Genomic DNA, 17,500 nt, shown 5'->3' on the forward strand with positions numbered 1-17,500 from the left:
CTGTCTTCAAAGTGTCTCTTGTTGTTGTGTCCTGTCTTCAAAGTGTCTCTTGTTGTGTGTCCTGTCTTCAAAGTGTCTCTTGTTGTGTGTCCTGTCTTCAAAGTGTCTCTTGTTGTGTGTCCTGTCTTCAAAGTGTCTCTTGTTGTGTGTCCTGTCATCAAAGTGTCTCTTGTTGTGTGTCCTGTCATTAAAGTGTCTCTTGTTGTGTGTCCTGTCATTAAAGTGTCTCTTGTTGTGTGTCCTGTCATTAAAGTGTCTCTTGTGTGTCCTGTCATTAAAGTGTCTCTTGTTGTGTGTCCTGTCATTAAAGTGTCTCTTGTTGTGTGTCCTGTCATTAAAGTGTCTCTTGTGTGTCCTGTCATCAAAGTGTCTCTTGTTGTGTGTCCTGTCATTAAAGTGTCTCTTGTGTGGTCCTGTCATTAAATGTCTCTTGTTGTGTGTCCTGTCATTAAAGTATCTCTTGTGTGTCCTGTCATTAAAGTGTCTCTTCTTGTGTCCTGTCATCAAAGTGTCTCTTGTGTGTCCTGTCATTAAAGTGTCTCTTGTTGTGTCCTGTCATCAAAGTGTCTCTTGTTGTGTGTCCTGTCATTAAAGTGTCTCTTGTGTGTCCTGTCATTAAAGTGTCTCTTGTTGTGTGTCCTGTCATTAAAGTGTCTCTTGTTGTGTGTCCTGTCATTAAAGTGTCTCTTGTTGTGTGTCCTGTCTCAAAAGTGTCTCTTGTTGTGGTCCTGTCATTAAAGTGTCTCTTGTTGTGTGTCCTGTCATTAAAGTGTCTCTTGTTGTGTGTCCTGTCTTAAAGTGTCTCTTGTTGTGTGTCCTGTCATTAAAGAGTCTCTTGTTGTGTGTCCTGTCATTAAAGTGTCTCTTGCTGTGTGTCCTGTCATTAAAGTGTCTCTTGTGTGTCCTGTCATTAAAGTGTCTCTTGTGTGTCCTGTCATTAAAGTGTCTCTTGTGTGTCCTGTCATTAAAGTGTCTCTTGTTGTGTGTCCTGTCATTAAAGTGTCTCTTGTTGTGTGTCCTGTCATTAAAGTGTCTCTTGTTGTGTGTCCTGTCATTAAAGTGTCTCTTGTTGTGTGTCCTGTCATCAAAGTGTCTCTTGTTGTGTGTCCTGTCATCAAAGTGTCTCTTGTTGTGTGTCCTGTCATTAAAGTGTCTCTTGTTGTGTGTCCTGTCTTCAAAGTGTCTCTTATTGTTGTGTGTCCTGTCTTCAAAGTGTATCTTGTTGTGTGTCCTGTCTTCAAAGTGTATCTTGTTGTGTGTCCTGTCATTAAAGTGTCTCTTGTTGTGTGTCCTGTCATTAAAGTGTATCTTGTTGTTGTGTCCTGTCTTCAAAGTGTATCTTGTTGTGTGTCCTGTCATTAAAGTGTCTCTTGTTGTGTCCTGTCTTCAAAGTGTATCTTGTTGTTGTGTCCTGTCTTCAAAGTGTATCTTGTTGTGTGTCCTGTCATTAAAGTGTCTCTTGTTGTGTGTCCTGTCATTAAAGTGTCTCTTGTTGTTGTGTGTCCTGTCATTAAAGTGTCTCTTGTTGTGTGTCCTGTCATTAAAGTGTCTCTTGTTGTGTGTCCTGTCATTAAAGTGTCTCTTGTTGTGTGTCCTGTCATTAAAGTGTCTCTTGTGTCCTGTCATCAAAGTGTCTCTTGTTGTGTCCTGTCATTAAAGTGTCTCTTGTGTGTCCTGTCATTAAAGTGTCTCTTGTGTGTCCTGTCATTAAAGTGTCTCTTGTGTGTCCTGTCATTAAAGTGTCTCTTGTGTGTCCTGTCATTAAAGTGTCTCTTGTGTGTCCTGTCATTAAAGTGTCTCTTGTTGTGTGTCCTGTCATCAAAGTGTCTCTTGTTGTGTGTCCTGTCATTAAAGTGTCTCTTGTTGTGTGTCCTGTCATTAAAGTGTCTCTTGTTGTGTCCTGTCATTAAAGTGTCTCTTGTGTGTCCTGTCATTAAAGTGTCTCTTGTTGTGTCCTGTCATTAAAGTGTCTCTTGTTGTGTGTCCTGTCATTAAAGTGTCTCTTGTGTGTCCTGTCATTAAAGTGTCTCTTGTTGTGTCCTGTCATTAAAGTGTCTCTTGTTGTGTGTCCTGTCATTAAAGTGTCTCTTGTGTGTCCTGTCTTCAAAGTGTCTCTTGTTGTGTGTCCTGTCATTAAAGTGTCTCTTGTTGTTGTGTCCTGTCATTAAAGTGTCTCTTGTTGTGTGTCCTGTCTTCAAAGTGTCTCTTGTTGTGTGTCCTGTCATCAAAGTGTATCTTGTTGTGTCCTGTCTTAAAGTGTCTCTTGTGTGTCCTGTCATCAAAGTGTCTCTTGTTGTGTGTCCTGTCATTAAAGTGTCTCTTGTTGTGTGTCCTGTCATCAAAGTGTCTCTTGTTGTGTCCTGTCATTAAAGTGTCTCTTGTGTGTCCTGTCATCAAAGTGTCTCTTGTTGTTGTGTGTCCTGTCATCAAAGTGTCTCTTGTTGTGTGTCCTGTCATCAAAGTGTCTCTTGTTGTTGTGTGTCCTGTCATCAAAGTGTCTCTTGTTGTGTGTCCTGTCATTAAAGTGTCTCTTGTTGTGTGTCCTGTCATCAAAGTGTCTCTTGTTGTGTGTCCTGTCTTCAAAGTGTCTCTTGTTGTGTGTCCTGTCATTAAAGTGTCTCTTGTTGTGTGTCCTGTCTTCAAAGTGTCTCTTGTTGTGTGTCCTGTCATCAAAGTGTCTCTTGTTGTGTGTCCTGTCATCAAAGTGTCTCTTGTTGTGTGTCCTGTCATTAAAGTGTCTCTTGTTGTGTGTCCTGTCATTAAAGTGTCTCTTGTGTGTGTCCTGTCATTAAAGTGTCTCTTGTTTGTGTGTCCCTGTCATTAAAGTGTCTCTTGTTGTGTGTCCTGTCATTAAAGTGTCTCTTGTTGTGTGTCCTGTCATTAAAGTGTCTCTTGTTGTGTGTCCTGTCATTAAAGTGTCTCTTTTGTGTGTCTGTCATTAAAGTGTCTCTTGTTGTGTGTCCTGTCATTAAAGTGTCTCTTGTTGTGTGTCCTGTCATTAAAGTGTCTCTTGTTGTGTGTCCTGTATTCAAAGTGTCTCTTGTTGTGTGTCCGGTCATGAAAGAGACACAGAGCTCAGTTCTCTCCACAGCGTTTATTAATGTAGAAACAGAGGAAGCAGGAACAGAATAAATAAGTTACACCAGATGACCGTTACAAACAGATCTGTCCATCATCTACCTATCATCAGAGTGCTGAAACAGATCTGTCCATCATCTACCTATCATCAGGGGAGTGCTGAAAACTAAAACAACTATTATCAGAATGATATCTGGATATCTGAGTAAACTCTTGGTCGTGTGACATTGTGCGTATCTTGGCTGTGAATGTTTCATGGTGTTCGCCGAAAGGAAGCAGGAAAACCCCAAAACACCCCGATATGAACAGGAAGCAGGACGTCTCCATGGAAACATACAAGAGATCAGGTGTTTCTCCATTTCATACAGAAAACAATACATGAAGATGATCAGGTGTATTTGGGGTCTCTCTGCTCAGTGGCGCCCCCTGCTGGGATCACATGTCTTGGATGCGACGGCAGATATCGTCGGTGAACTCGGAACATTTAGAGTTTCCTCCGAGGTCCTTGGTTAGCACCTGAGACACACACACACGCACACGCACACACACACACACAGTCATCATCCCCACAATCAGACAACACTGATTCCATGGTGCAAACAGTAGTATAGTAAAATAGGCTAAAATAGGGCTAAAATTAGGCTAAGATGACTCCCTGTCTCACCTTCTTGTCCCTGTCTCACTCCGTCTCACCTTCTTGTCCCTGTCTCACTCAGTCTCACCTTCTTGTCCCTGTCTCACTCGTCTCACCTTCTTGTCCCCGTCTCACTCCGTCTCACCTTCTTGTCCCTGTCTCACCTTCTTGTCCCTGTCTCACTCCGTCTCACCTTCTTGTCCCTGTCTCACCCTCTTGTCCCTGTCTCACTCCGTCTCACCTTCTTGTCCCTGTCTCACCTTCTTGTCCCTGTCTCACTCCGTCTCACCTTCTTGTCCCTGTCTCACCCTCTTGTCCCTGTCTCACTCCGTCTCACCTTCTTGTCCCTGTCTCACTCCGTCTCACCCTCTTGTCCCCTGTCTCACTCCGTCTCACCCTTCTTGTCCCTGTCTCACTCCGTCTCACCTTCTTGTCCCTGTCTCACTCCGTCTCACCTTCTTGTCCGTCTCACTCCGTCTCACCTTCTTGTCCCTGTCTCACTCCGTCTCACCTTCTTGTCCCTGTCTCTCTCCGTCTCACCTCTTCGTCACTGTCTCACTCCTTCGTCTCACCCTCTTGTCCCCGTCTCACTCCGTCTCACCTTCTTGTCCCTGTCTCACCTTCTTGTCCTGTCTCACTCCGTCTCACCCTCTTGTCCCTGTCTCACTCCGTCTCACCTTCCTTGTCCCTGTCTCACTCGTCTCACCCTCTTGTCCCTGTCACTCCGTCTCACCTCTTGTCCCTGTCTCACCTTCTTGTCCCTGTCTCACCTTCTTGTCCCTGTCTCACTCCGTCTCACCCTCTTGTCCCTGTCTCACTCCGTCTCACCTTCTTGTCCCTGTCTCACTCCGTCTCACTCCGTCTCACCTTCTTGTCCCTGTCTCACCTTATTGTCTCACTCCGTCTCACCTTCTTGTCCCTGTCTCACTCCGTCTCACCTTCTTGTCCCTGTCTCACTCCGTCTCACCTTCTTGTCCCTGTCTCACTCGTCTCACCTTCTTGTCCCCGTCTCACTCCGTCTCACCTTCTTGTCCCTGTCTCACTCGTCTCACCTTCTTGTCCCCGTCTCACTCCGTCTCACCTTCTTGTCCCTGTCTCACCTTCTTGTCCCCGGCTCACTCCGTCTCACCTTCTTGTCCCTGTCTCACCTTCTTGTCCCTGTCTCACTCCGTCTCACCCTCTTGTCCCTGTCTCACTCCGTCTCACCTTCTTTGTCCCTGTCTCACTCCGTCTCACCCTCTTGTCCCTGTCTCACTCCGTCTCACCTTCTTGTCCCTGTCTCACTCCGTCTCACCTTCTTGTCCGTCTCACTCCGTCTCACCTTCTTGTCCCTGTCTCACTCCGTCTCACCTTCTTGTCCCTGTCTCTCTCCGTCTCACCTTCTTGTCCCTGTCTCACTCCGTCTCACCCTCTTGTCCCTGTCTCACTCCGTCTCACCTTCTTGTCCCTGTCTCACCTTCTTGTCCCTGTCTCACTCCGTCTCACCCTCTTGTCCCTGTCTCACTCCGTCTCACCTTCTTGTCCCTGTCTCACTCCGTCTCACCCTCTTGTCCCTGTCTCACTCCGTCTCACCTTCTTGTCCCTGTCTCACTCCGTCTCACTCCGTCTCACCTTCTTGTCCCTGTCTCACCTTCTTGTCCCTGTCTCACTCCGTCTCACCTTCTTGTCCCTGTCTCACTCCGTCTCACCTTCTTGTCCCTGTCTCACTCCGTCTCACCTTCTTGTCCCTGTCTCACTCCGTCTCACCTTCTTGTCCCTGTCTCACTCGTCTCACCTTCTTGTCCCCGTCTCACCTTCTTGTCCCTGTCTCACCTTCTTGTCCCTGTCTCACTCCGTCTCACCCTTCTTGTCCCTGTCTCACCCTCTTGTCCCTGTCTCACTCCGTCTCACCTTCTTGTCCCCGTCTCACTCCGTCTCACCTTCTTGTCCCTGTCTCTCTCCGTCTCACCTTCTTGTCCCTGTCTCTCTCCGTCTCACCTTCTTGTCCCTGTCTCACTCCGTCTCACCCTCTTGTCCCTGTCTCACTCCGTCTCACCTTCTTGTCCCCTGTCTCACCTTCTTGTCCCTGTCTCACTCCGTCTCACCCTCTTCTCCCTGTCTCACTCCGTCTCACCCTCTTGTCCCTGTCTCACTCCGTCTCACCCTCTTGTCCCTGTCTCACTCCGTCTCACCTTCTTGTCCCTGTCTCACTCCGTCTCACCTTCTTGTCCCTGTCTCACTCCGTCTCACCTTCTTGTCCCTGTCTCACTCGTCTCACCTTCTTGTCCCCGTCTCACCTTCTTGTCCCTGTCTCACCTTCTTGTCCCTGTCTCACTCCGTCTCACCTTCTTGTCCCTGTCTCACCCTCTTGTCCCTGTCTCACTCCGTCTCACCTTCTTGTCCCCGTCTCACTCCGTCTCACCTTCTTGTCCCTGTCTCTCTCCGTCTCACCTTCTTGTCCCTGTCTCTCTCCGTCTCACCTTCTTGTCCCTGTCTCACTCCGTCTCACCCTCTTGTCCCTGTCTCACTCCGTCTCACCTTCTTGTCCCTGTCTCACCTTCTTGTCCCTGTCTCACTCCGTCTCACCCTCTTGTCCCTGTCTCTCTCCGTCTCACCTTCTTGTCCCTGTCTCACTCCGTCTCACCCCCTTGTCCCTGTCTCACTCCGTCTCACCTTCTTGTCCCTGTCTCACCTTCTTGTCCCTGTCTCACTCCGTCTCACCCTCTTGTCCCTGTCTCACTCCGTCTCACCTTCTTGTCCCTGTCTCACTCCGTCTCACCCTCTTGTCCCTGTCTAACTCCGTCTCACCTTTTTGTCCCTGTCTCACTCCGTCTCACCTTCTTGTCCCCGTCTCACTCCGTCTCACCTTCTTGTCCCTGTCTCACCCTCTTGTCCCTGTCTCACTCCGTCTCACCTTCTTGTCCCTGTCTCACCTTCTTGTCCCTGTCTCACTCCGTCTCACCTTCTTGTCCCTGTCTCACTCCGTCTCACCTTCTTGTCCCTGTCTCACCTTCTTGTCTCTGTCTCACTTCGTCTCACCTTCTTGTCCCTGTCTCACTCCGTCTCACCCTCTTGTCCCTGTCTCACTCCGTCTCACCTTCTTGTCCCTGTCTCACTCCGTCTCACCTTCTTGTCCCTGTCTCACTCCGTCTCACCTTCTTGTCCCTGTCTCACCTTCTTGTCCCTGTCTCACTCCGTCTCACCCTCTTGTCCCTGTCTCACTCCGTCTCACCCTCTTGTCCCTGTCTCACCTTCTTGTCCCTGTCTCACTCCGTCTCACCTTCTTGTCCCTGTCTCACTCCGTCTCACCTTCTTGTCCCTGTCTCACTCCGTCTCACCTTCTTGTCCCTGTCTCACTCCGTCTCACCTTCTTGTCCCTGTCTCACTCCGTCTCACCTTCTTGTCCCTGTCTCACTCCGTCTCACCTTCTTGTCCCTGTCTCACTCCGTCTCACCCTCTTGTCCCTGTCTCACTCTGTCTCACCTTCTTGTCCCTGATGGTGTCGAAGCAGGCGTTCTGGATGTTGTTCCCGATGTCGTGCAGTCCCATGTGACGCAGCATCATCACCGCGCTGAGAATAAGAGCCGTTGGGTTCGCCATGTCCAGGCCTGCGATGTCCGGGGCAGTGCCGTGCACCTGAACACACCACAACATCATTATATATACTATAATGCACCTGAACACACCACAACATCATTATATATACTATAATGCACCTGAACACACCACAACATCATTATATATACTATAATGCACCTGAACACACCACAACATCATTATATATACTATAATGCATGAGTTTTCTTCAGTGCTAAAGGTTTAATATCCAACTCATGTTCAAATGAACGTAAAAATATAAAAGTGAAATAAATTGAAGGAAAACGAACCGATTCAAAGATGGCGACTCCGTTGGCTCCAATGTTTCCGCTGGGCGTGACTCCGAGTCCTCCGATCAGCCCGGCACACAGATCACTGGGATCAATACATCACATATTAATATATAGATTGCACTGAAGGTTCCAGTCTCAGAGAACAGCTCTCGCTCCAGACCCTCTGCTCCAGCTTCTCTTAATCACACCGTACACCAGGGGTTTTCAAAGTGTGGGAAGGTGAGCCTCCCCTCAGAGAACATAAGAACAGCCGCGCCCCCCCTCCCAATTATTATTGCTATTATTATTATTATTATTATTATTATTATTATTATTATTATTATTATTATTATTATTATTATTGTTGTTGCTATAATGCAGGGGTATTATTATCCAGTGGAATGCCCTTACCTGGCCTAGTTAAATCAAAGTGGTTACTTTTTTTTGTCTGGGCAGTGTAGTTTTACACACCGTCTTATTTGACTTTCTCAAGAGTTAAAACAGTTTTTTGGGGGCAGACCCCCACAAAGAAATATATTTACACACATAAGGTCATCATCTTAACAGTTTGTTATGCTCATCGAGTCATCCGTGAGCAGAGCATCAAGTTGGCATGCCTATAACAGCTGAATGCGGCGATTACCATCTTGTTCAGCAAAACGCCTCACAAACGTATTAAGATCCAAAACTTTAGTGCGTTTTGATTTAATGCTGAGTCAGCCACACTGACAGGCTCTTCTCTGTCATTGTAGACCGCACCTCATTTCTTCTGTGTACTTGGGTCCGAATGCGCCGTCCCGTTCAAATGATATTGCCGCCAATCACATTTCCTCGGTCGCGCCAGGGCCGGGGGAGGGGTAACAAGGCTTGCGTATTGTGCTGCATTCACTTGCACTTGGACATTAGAGACTTTCTCTCATAAATGTCCGATGAGCCACAAAACAAAGCTGTCGTTTTCTGCCAGACGCTGTCTCCTCTTTCACTTTAGGTAACTTCACTAAAAATCGATCCATGTTGCCGCTCGCATAAAGTTAGCAGAAGTTAACTCGCTAGATTTCACTGTTTCTCGTTATTTTTTTCTCCCGCTGCGCCTCCCCTGAAGCTCTCTGGCGCCCCCCAGGGGAGGCGCGCCTCACACTTTGAAAACCGCTGCCGTACATCATTCAGTTCAATATGCATCCCTCACATACTTCAGTTCAATATCATCCCTCACACACTTCTGTATGTACAGTTGAGGCCTAAGTTATTAGCCCCCCAGGAGTTATGGAACATTTTCCTAAAATTCTTCCCAATGTTTCCAGCATTGATAAAACTTGATATAATCAAACATTGATCCCTCAAGAGACCTGTGCCAACCTAGTGAAGAACTACTCTAAGAGGTTGTTGTCAGTTGTGGCTCAGAAAAGGTGCACTATTGACTATTAAGGGCCTGGGGGCTAATATTTTTGACCAACCCATTTTTCACTATATTTGATATAAAGCGAGCCTAAAATCTTATTTTATTTCCCAAAAAGTACCACAAGCTACTAAATAGCACTGGAGAATGTTTGATTATATCAAGTTTTATCAATGCTGGAAACATTGGGAAGAATTTTAGGAAAATGTTCCATAACTCCTGGGGGGCTAATAACTTAGGCCTCAACTGTATATTATTCAGTTCAATATGCATCCCTCACACACTTCTGTATTCACATCATTCAGTTCAATATGCATCCCTCACACACTTCTGTATTCACATCATTCAGTTCAATATGCATCCCTCACACACTTCTGTATTCACATTATTCAGTTCAATATGCATCCCTCACACTTCTGTATTCACATCATTCAGTTCAATATGCATCCCTCACACACTTCTGTATTCACATCATTCAGTTCAATATGCATCCCTCACACACTTCTGTATTCACATCATTCAGTTCAATATGCATCCCTCACACACTTCTGTATTCACATCATTCAGTTCAATATGCATCCCTCACACACTTCTGGATTCACATCATTCAGTTCAATATGCATCCCTCACACTTCTGTATTCACATCATTCAGTTCAATATGCATCCCTCACACACTTCTGTATTCACATCATTCAGTTCAATATGCATCCCTCACACTTCTGTATTCACATCATTCAGTTCAATATGCATCCCTCACACACTCTGTATTCACATCATTCAGTTCAATATGCATCCCTCACACACTTCTGTATTCACATCATTCAGTTCAATATGCATCCCTCACACTTCTGTATTCACATCATTCAGTTCAATATGCATCCCTCACACACTTCTGGATTCACATCATTCAGTTCAATATGCATCCCTCACACTTCTGGATTCACATCATTCAGTTCAATATGCATCCCTCACACTTCTGGATTTAATACCTTGCTTTATATCTGGTTTTTGTTATTGTTCATTTGTAAATGCAACATGTATATTTTCTACTTTTGTTTATTTCTAGTCTTTTAATTTGTATTGTCCAATGCTATTTCTTTTAATGCTGCAACGCAAACATTTACCAAATTGGGATCAATAAAGTGCTTCTTATCTCTCATCTCTCATCTTATCTGATACCAAAGGTATCCCAACTGTAGCTGTGAACATGACAGGATGTGTGATTACCTAGAAGAGCATCAGGACTGTTTGAGGCATATGATAGCTATGTGATTAACATGATGATTCAGCCTCTATGGAGATAGACATATGACAAGCATGCTCATTTCTGACGTGGAGCTAATCTGAAGTAAACATTGAATACTGCTTTCTATTCCTCCATCTTGTGACTGTGTAACTCCCTCTCTTGGATATCAGCATGTGAAGGACACTGTTCAGGAACTAGTTGATGCTCTGTATGTGATGACTACTTCCATTCTGGAGAGGATCACAGATACATGGATCCTGAGATTGAAGCTCAAGCCGGGGACCAGGGATTATTATTATTTTTAAGTCATTCATTTTTGAGACGTTGAGAAAAAGTCAAAATTTTGAGAAAAAAAGTCAGATATTTTTTTGAAAAAATTATAATTTTGAGAAAAAATCATAATTTTGTGTTTTTTTTTGAAAAAGTCAGATTTTTGGGGGATTTTGAGAAAAAGTCAAAATGTTGAGAAAAAAAAACAGACTTTCTCAAAAATCTGATTTTTGAGAAAAAGTCTGATTTTTGAGAAAAAGTCTGATTTTTGAGAATAAGTCTGATTTTTGAGAATAAATCAGGATTTTGAGATTTTGTGGAAAAAGTCAGGATTTTGAGAAAAAGTCAGATTTTTGAGAAAAAAATCTGAATTTTGTGATTTTTTTAGAAAAAGTCAGATTTTTTTTAGAAAGTCAGATTTTTTTAGAAAAAGTCAGATTATTTTAGAAAAAGTCAGATTGTTTTAGAAAAAGTCAAGATTCTTAAAAATAAATCTGATTTTTGAGAAAAAGGAACTAGTTGATGCTCTGTATGTGATGACTCCTTCCATTCTGGAGAGGATCACAAATACATGGATCCTGAGGTTGAAGCTCAAGAAGGGGACCAGGGATAGTTTTCTAACAGTTATCAAACATATCTTAAGTGAGAGGGTTATTATTAAAGATCTGACCTGAGGATGTCTCCGTACAGGTTCGGCATCACGAGCACGTCGAACTGAGTGGGATCCTGTACCATCTGAAACATCAATACATCATCAATACATCATCAATACATCATCAATACATCTGTTCAAACCATTAACATACTCTCATTCTTAATATCTACTTTAAAGAGTCCTCTCCCGCTGATGTTCAGGTGTATATCAGTATGTAGTGTCTCTACTTTAAAGAGTCCTCTCCTGCTGATGTTCAGGTGTATATCAGTATGTAGTGTCTCTACTTTAAAGAGTCCTCTCCTGCTGATGTTCAGGTGTATATCAGTATGTAGTGTCTCTACTTTAAAGAGTCCTCTCCTGCTGATGTTCAGGTGTATATCAGTATGTAGTGTCTCTACTTTAAAGAGTCCTCTCCCGCTGATGTTCAGGTGTATATCAGTATGTAGTGTCTCTACTTAAAGAGTCCTCTCCTGCTGATGTTCAGGTGTATATCAGTATGTAGTGTCTCTACTTTAAAGAGTCCTCTCCCGCTGATGTTCAGGTGTATATCAGTATGTAGTGTCTCTACTTTAAAGAGTCCTCTCCTGCTGATGTTCAGGTGTATATCAGTATGTAGTGTCTCTACTTTAAAGAGTCCTCTCCCGCTGATGTTCAGGTGTATATCAGTATGCAGTGTCTCTACTTTAAAGAGTCCTCTCCTGCTGATGTTCAGGTGTATATCAGTATGTAGTGTCTCTACTTTAAAGAGTCCTCTCCTGCTGATGTTCAGGTGTATATCAGTATGTAGAGTCTCTACTTTAAAGAGTCCTCTCCTGCTGATGTTCAGGTGTATATCAGTATGTAGTGTCTCTACTTTAAAGAGTCCTCTCCCGCTGATGTTCAGGTGTATATCAGTATGTAGTGTCTCTACTTTAAAGAGTCCTCTCCCGCTGATGTTCAGGTGTATATCAGTATGTAGTGTCTCTACTTTAAAGAGTCCTCTCCCGCTGATGTTCAGGTGTATATCAGTATGTAGTGTCTCTACTTTAAAGAGTCCTCTCCCGCTGATGTTCAGGTGTATATCAGTATGTAGTGTCTCTACTTTAAAGAGTCCTCTCCCGCTGATGTTCAGGTGTATATCAGTATGTAGTGTCTCTACTTTAAAGAGTTCTCTCTACTTTAAAGAGTCCTCTCCTGCTGATGTTCAGGTGTATAGCAGTATGTAGTGTCTCTACTTTAAAGAGTCCTCTCACGTTGAGGCACACGGTGTCCAGGTACATCTCAGTGAACTTGATGTCTTTGTAGTTCTCAGCAACTTCACGACACTTCCTGAGAAACAGACCGTCTGACATCCGCCTACACACACACACACACACACACACACACACACACACACACACACACACACACACACACACACACACACACACACACACACACACACACACACACACACACACACACACACACACACACACACACACACACACACACACACACACACACACACACACACACACACACACACCACACACACACACACACACACACACACCACACACACACACACACCACACACACACACACACACACACACACACACACACACACACACACACACACACACACACACACACACACACACACACACACCACACACACACACACACACACACCACACACACACCACACACACACACACCACACCACACACACACACACACACACACACACCACACACACACACACACACACAATGTTAACCCAGTATTGATGATATTATTGATTGTTTCTCTCTCACGATGTTAACCCAGTATTGATGATATTATTGATTGTTTCTCTCTCATGATGTTAACCCAGTATTGATGATATTATTGATTGTTTCTCTCTCACGATGTTAACCCAGTATTGATGATATTATTGATTGTTTCTCTCTCACGATGTTAACCCAGTATTGATGATATTATTGATTGTTTCTCTCTCACGATGTTAACCCAGTATTGATGATATTATTGATTGTTTCTCTCTCATGATGTTAACCCAGTATTGATGATATTATTGATTGTTTCTCTCTCTCATGATGTTAACCCAGTATTGATGATATTATTGATTGTTTCTCTCTCATGATGTTAACCCAGTATTGATGATATTATTGATTGTTTCTCTCACACGATGTTAACCCAGTATTGATGATATTATTGATTGTTTCTCTCACACGATGTTAACCCAGTATTGATGATATTATTGATTGTTTCTCTCTCATGATGTTAACCCAGTATTGATGATATTATTGATTGTTTCTCTCACACGATGTTAACCCAGTATTGATGATATTATTGATTGTTTCTCTCACACGATGTTAACCCAGTATTGATGATATTATTGATTGTTTCTCTCTCTCATGATGTTAACCCAGTATTGATGATATTATTGATTGTTTCTCTCTCATGATGTTAACCCAGTATTGATGATATTATTGATTGTTTCTCTCTCATGATGTTAACCCAGTATTGATGATATTATTGATTGTTTCTCTCTCATGATGTTAACCCAGTATTGATGATATTATTGATTGTTTCTCTCTCATGATGTTAACCCAGTATATGTATATTATTGATTGTTTCTCTCTCATGATGTTAACCCAGTATTGATGATATTATTGATTGTTTCTCTCTCATGATGTTAACCCAGTATTGATGATATTATTGATTGTTTCACTCTCATGATGTTAACCCAGTATTGATGATATTATTGATTGTTTCTCTCACACGATGTTAACCCAGTATTGATGATATTATTGATTGTTTCTCTCTCATGATGTTAACCCAGTATTGATGATATTATTGATTGTTTCTCTCACATGATGTTAACCCAGTATTGATGATATTATTGATTGTTTCTCTCTCACGATGTTAACCCAGTATTGATGATATTATTGATTGTTTCTCTCTCATGATGTTAACCCAGTATTGATGATATTATTGATTGTTTCACTCTCATGATGTTAACCCAGTATTGATGATATTATTGATTGTTTCTCTCTCATGATGTTAACCCAGTATTGATGATATTATTGATTGTTTCTCTCACACGATGTTAACCCAGTATTGATGATATTATTGATTGTTTCTCTCACACGATGTTAACCCAGTATTGATGATATTATTGATTGTTTCTCTCTCATGATGTTAACCCAGTATTGATGATATTATTGATTGTTTCTCTCACACGATGTTAACCCAGTATTGATGATATTATTGATTGTTTCTCTCACACGATGTTAACCCAGTATTGATGATATTATTGATTGTTTCTCTCTCTCATGATGTTAACCCAGTATTGATGATATTATTGATTGTTTCTCTCTCATGATGTTAACCCAGTATTGATGATATTATTGATTGTTTCTCTCTCATGATGTTAACCCAGTATTGATGATATTATTGATTGTTTCTCTCTCATGATGTTAACCCAGTATTGATGATATTATTGATTGTTTCTCTCTCATGATGTTAACCCAGTATATGTATATTATTGATTGTTTCTCTCTCATGATGTTAACCCAGTATATGTATATTATTGATTGTTTCACTCACATGATGTTAACCCAGTATATGTATATTATTGATTGTTTCTCTCTCATGATGTTAACCCAGTATATGTATATTATTGATTGTTTCACTCTCATGATGTTAACCCAGTATATGTATATTATTGATTGTTTCACTCACATGATGTTGGCCTTATGAACGGCCGTCACGCTGCTCCTCTGATTGTTTCGGGCGTATTCGAAGGCGTATTCTGCGATGCGTCGACTGGCGTCCTCCGTGATCAGTTTGATGCTCTGAACCACGCCTTCCACGATCTGAGGAACAAGAGGAGAAGAAGAAGATGAAGAGGAAGTGGAGGAGGAAGGGGAGGAGATGCATCTGAAGAGTAACGAAAAGTGTTCATTCCAAAAAGGGAAAAACAACAGGAATGAAGACGGACTTCATAAAGAACATCAGGGAACAGACAGGAAGTGACATCATCACCATCACAGCCACAGGAAGTGACATCACATCCACAGACTGCCAGCTGATCGCTGAACTCAGACCAGAGGGATTTAAATCATATAAAGACTAAAAATGAACAGAAATACTTGGATTTTAATTAATATTTAAATGTTAAAAATGTAGGAGAAAAAAATAAATGTTAAATTAAAGTTTTAAATTAAAGACAAACATAATTAAATATTGTCTAAAAAAGAATTTAGAAATGTAAGAAAACAAATCAAAAATATTCCCTGAAATAAAGTCGTAACATTTGGAGAACAATTTGAATATTTAGTTAAAGTTGTAAATAAAAAATAAGAATAATTCATAAATTTAAAAAAATACACTTTTACTCAAATAAAAATTACAAATAAAACAAAAGAGAACCCTATTCCTAATATTCACTGAAATAAAAGAAAAAGACCCTGAAATCTTGAATATTATCCGAGATAAAAGAAGTTAGGAGAAAGAATATTATATTAAACTCACAGAGTCACTTTAAATATCAGCAGAAAAACCCTGAGGTTGATTTTGCGCTGGGTCTGAACACAGCTCAGCTTCCTGTTTAATGCTAAGCTAACGCTAAAGCAGGTCAGATTATCATGTGATCAGCTGACAGGTTCAGGTCTTACCCTCCAGAGGAGCAGCGCCTGAGTCTCTCTCAGCTTTATTACCTATTCTACCACATCAAATATCAGAAATATTAATATTATTATAAATCAGATTTCAAACGGATGCTAACAAGACTCTGAACGAGACGATCAGAGCGAGCAGCACGTGGGACACAGGACGTTTCTGTGGGACTGCGTTGATTAGATGTTTATATAATGTCTAACACTTAAGAATGAACATTTCTACCAAACTATTAGCTTATAAATAACAACACTTTACTTTGGTTTAATAGTTTGCACAAACTATGCAAGTGAAGGAATTCAATATATATGTTTTGAATGGAATTAACATAAAAAACTATGACCAGAAAGAAATGACGGAGCTAGCTGACAGTCTGCTGACCTGTGTGTGTGTGTGTGTGTGTGTGTGTGTGTGTGTGTGTGTGTGTGTGTGTGTGTGTGTGTGTGTGTGTGTGTGTGTGTGTGTGTGTGTGTGTGTGTGTGTGTGTGTGTGTGTGTGTGTGTGTGTGTGTGTGTGTGTGTGTGTGTGTGTGTGTGTGTGTGTGTGTGTGTGTGTGTGTGTGTGTGTGTGTGTGTGTGTGTGTGTGTGTGTGTCTCACCAGGTGCTCTATCCCACTGTACTCCCCCTCAGTGTTCTCTCTGATGGTCACCAGGTTCACGTCGGTGTACGGAGTCTTGTATCCCTCGATGGAGACGCACGGCCGCACGTTGGCGTAGAGATCGAAGGTCTTTCTGAGCAGAAGGTTCATGGAGGGGTGCCCGGCCGCGATGGGGGTCTTCAGGGGGCCTGAGAGAGATCAATACATATATATATTTATAAAACGGACAAGTCAAATCAAGCAATCTGATTGGTTCTTAGCCGTGATATAATGAGCGTATACCACGGGTAGAATTGTAGTTACTTTTCACAACAAGTCAGTATCCCTCCACGTCTGAGAAAAACTACAGCTGTTACATTTCGTCCGTTAGGAAACTAACTAACTAACAAAGCTCAAGAAACATGTAAGGGATCATGTGCAGCAAGGACGTATTGACCGTTGTTAAGGACGCTCACATCTGCAGAAAGAAGTCTGGTCGATTTAACAGTGTACAGTTGGTCTGAAAAGCAAACAGCATGCTGCTTGCTTTTCAAACTGGGACAAGAAAACAGCGGAGAAGTAACGGGGCAGAAACCCTCCTTTTCACGCAGCGGTCCAGACATAGACTTCAAACGGCAAAACATATTCAGTGTGCAGTTCCTTTGGCATGAGGGCAGGGGTATCTAGATACTTCCCAAGGTCTGACATCATGAAGTGTGCTACTTTTAAAGCAAGCAACCATGTTTTCAAATCTGTAATCAAAAAGGTCCGCAAAAACGCTATCGACCAATCAGATTGCTTGATTTGACTTGTCCGTTTTATAAATATATTTACATTTAGTCCGTTACGAAACAAACTTACAAAGCTTAAGATGGAAACATGTAAGGTTAACTTGGACCTCCGGGGGGGTCTCACTATGGAGGAGTGGATTGAGGGGGGGGGGTCTCACTATGGAGGAGTGGATTGAGGGGGGGGGGGTCTCACTATGGAGGAGTGGATTGAGGGGGGGGGGGTCTCACTATGGAGGAGTGGATTGAGCAGTGCCTATCTCCAGAGAGCACCTAAAGGACGACATGCAGAGCTACGTGAAGAGCAGGTAGACCAACTGGAAAGGTATCACCATTCAAAAGCTTTCTGATGCGGGTCTTG

General features: G+C 42.7%; 1 protein-coding gene and 2 long non-coding RNA genes across 18 annotated transcripts in view; all 3 read right to left on the minus strand.

Annotated features, from left to right (window-relative positions):
• Positions 1-3,075: 3,075 nt before the first annotated feature.
• Positions 3,076-17,500, minus strand: part of LOC117498922 (isocitrate dehydrogenase [NAD] subunit alpha, mitochondrial-like) — a gene marked incomplete at its 5' end in the record, with an annotated part of 17,221 nt that continues 2,796 nt past the window's right edge. Inside the window, 7 exon segments of the mRNA XM_034151114.1 lie at positions 3,076-3,594; positions 7,175-7,327; positions 7,579-7,663; positions 11,144-11,208; positions 12,361-12,463; positions 14,839-14,972; positions 16,373-16,560. Coding sequence (XP_034007005.1) covers positions 3,514-3,594; positions 7,175-7,327; positions 7,579-7,663; positions 11,144-11,208; positions 12,361-12,463; positions 14,839-14,972; positions 16,373-16,560 — 809 coding nt within the window.
• LOC117498962 lies at positions 3,601-4,918 on the minus strand. 2 transcript variants are annotated; one of them, XR_004557639.1, is made up of 4 exons: positions 4,464-4,918; positions 4,351-4,389; positions 3,877-3,972; positions 3,601-3,771 (listed from the first exon to the last, which is right to left on the minus strand). It is a non-coding gene; the product is annotated as an uncharacterized LOC117498962 (long non-coding RNA). The 2 variants fall into 2 exon arrangements; XR_004557638.1 differs by having other exon boundaries at positions 3,601-3,972.
• On the minus strand, positions 5,224-7,158 carry LOC117498927. 15 transcript variants are annotated; one of them, XR_004557626.1, is made up of 4 exons: positions 6,230-7,158; positions 5,874-6,084; positions 5,690-5,747; positions 5,224-5,323 (listed from the first exon to the last, which is right to left on the minus strand). It is a non-coding gene; the product is annotated as an uncharacterized LOC117498927 (long non-coding RNA). The 15 variants fall into 15 exon arrangements; XR_004557632.1 differs by lacking the exons at positions 5,224-5,323; positions 5,690-5,747 and having other exon boundaries at positions 5,763-6,084; positions 6,230-6,557; positions 6,625-6,701; positions 6,750-7,158; XR_004557635.1 differs by lacking the exons at positions 5,224-5,323; positions 5,690-5,747 and having other exon boundaries at positions 5,763-6,084; positions 6,230-6,383; positions 6,442-6,528; positions 6,577-7,158.

The sequence above is a fragment of the Trematomus bernacchii genome, unplaced genomic scaffold, assembly GCF_902827165.1.
Source record: "Trematomus bernacchii unplaced genomic scaffold, fTreBer1.1, whole genome shotgun sequence".
NCBI classification, from domain to species: Eukaryota; Metazoa; Chordata; class Actinopteri; order Perciformes; family Nototheniidae; genus Trematomus; species Trematomus bernacchii.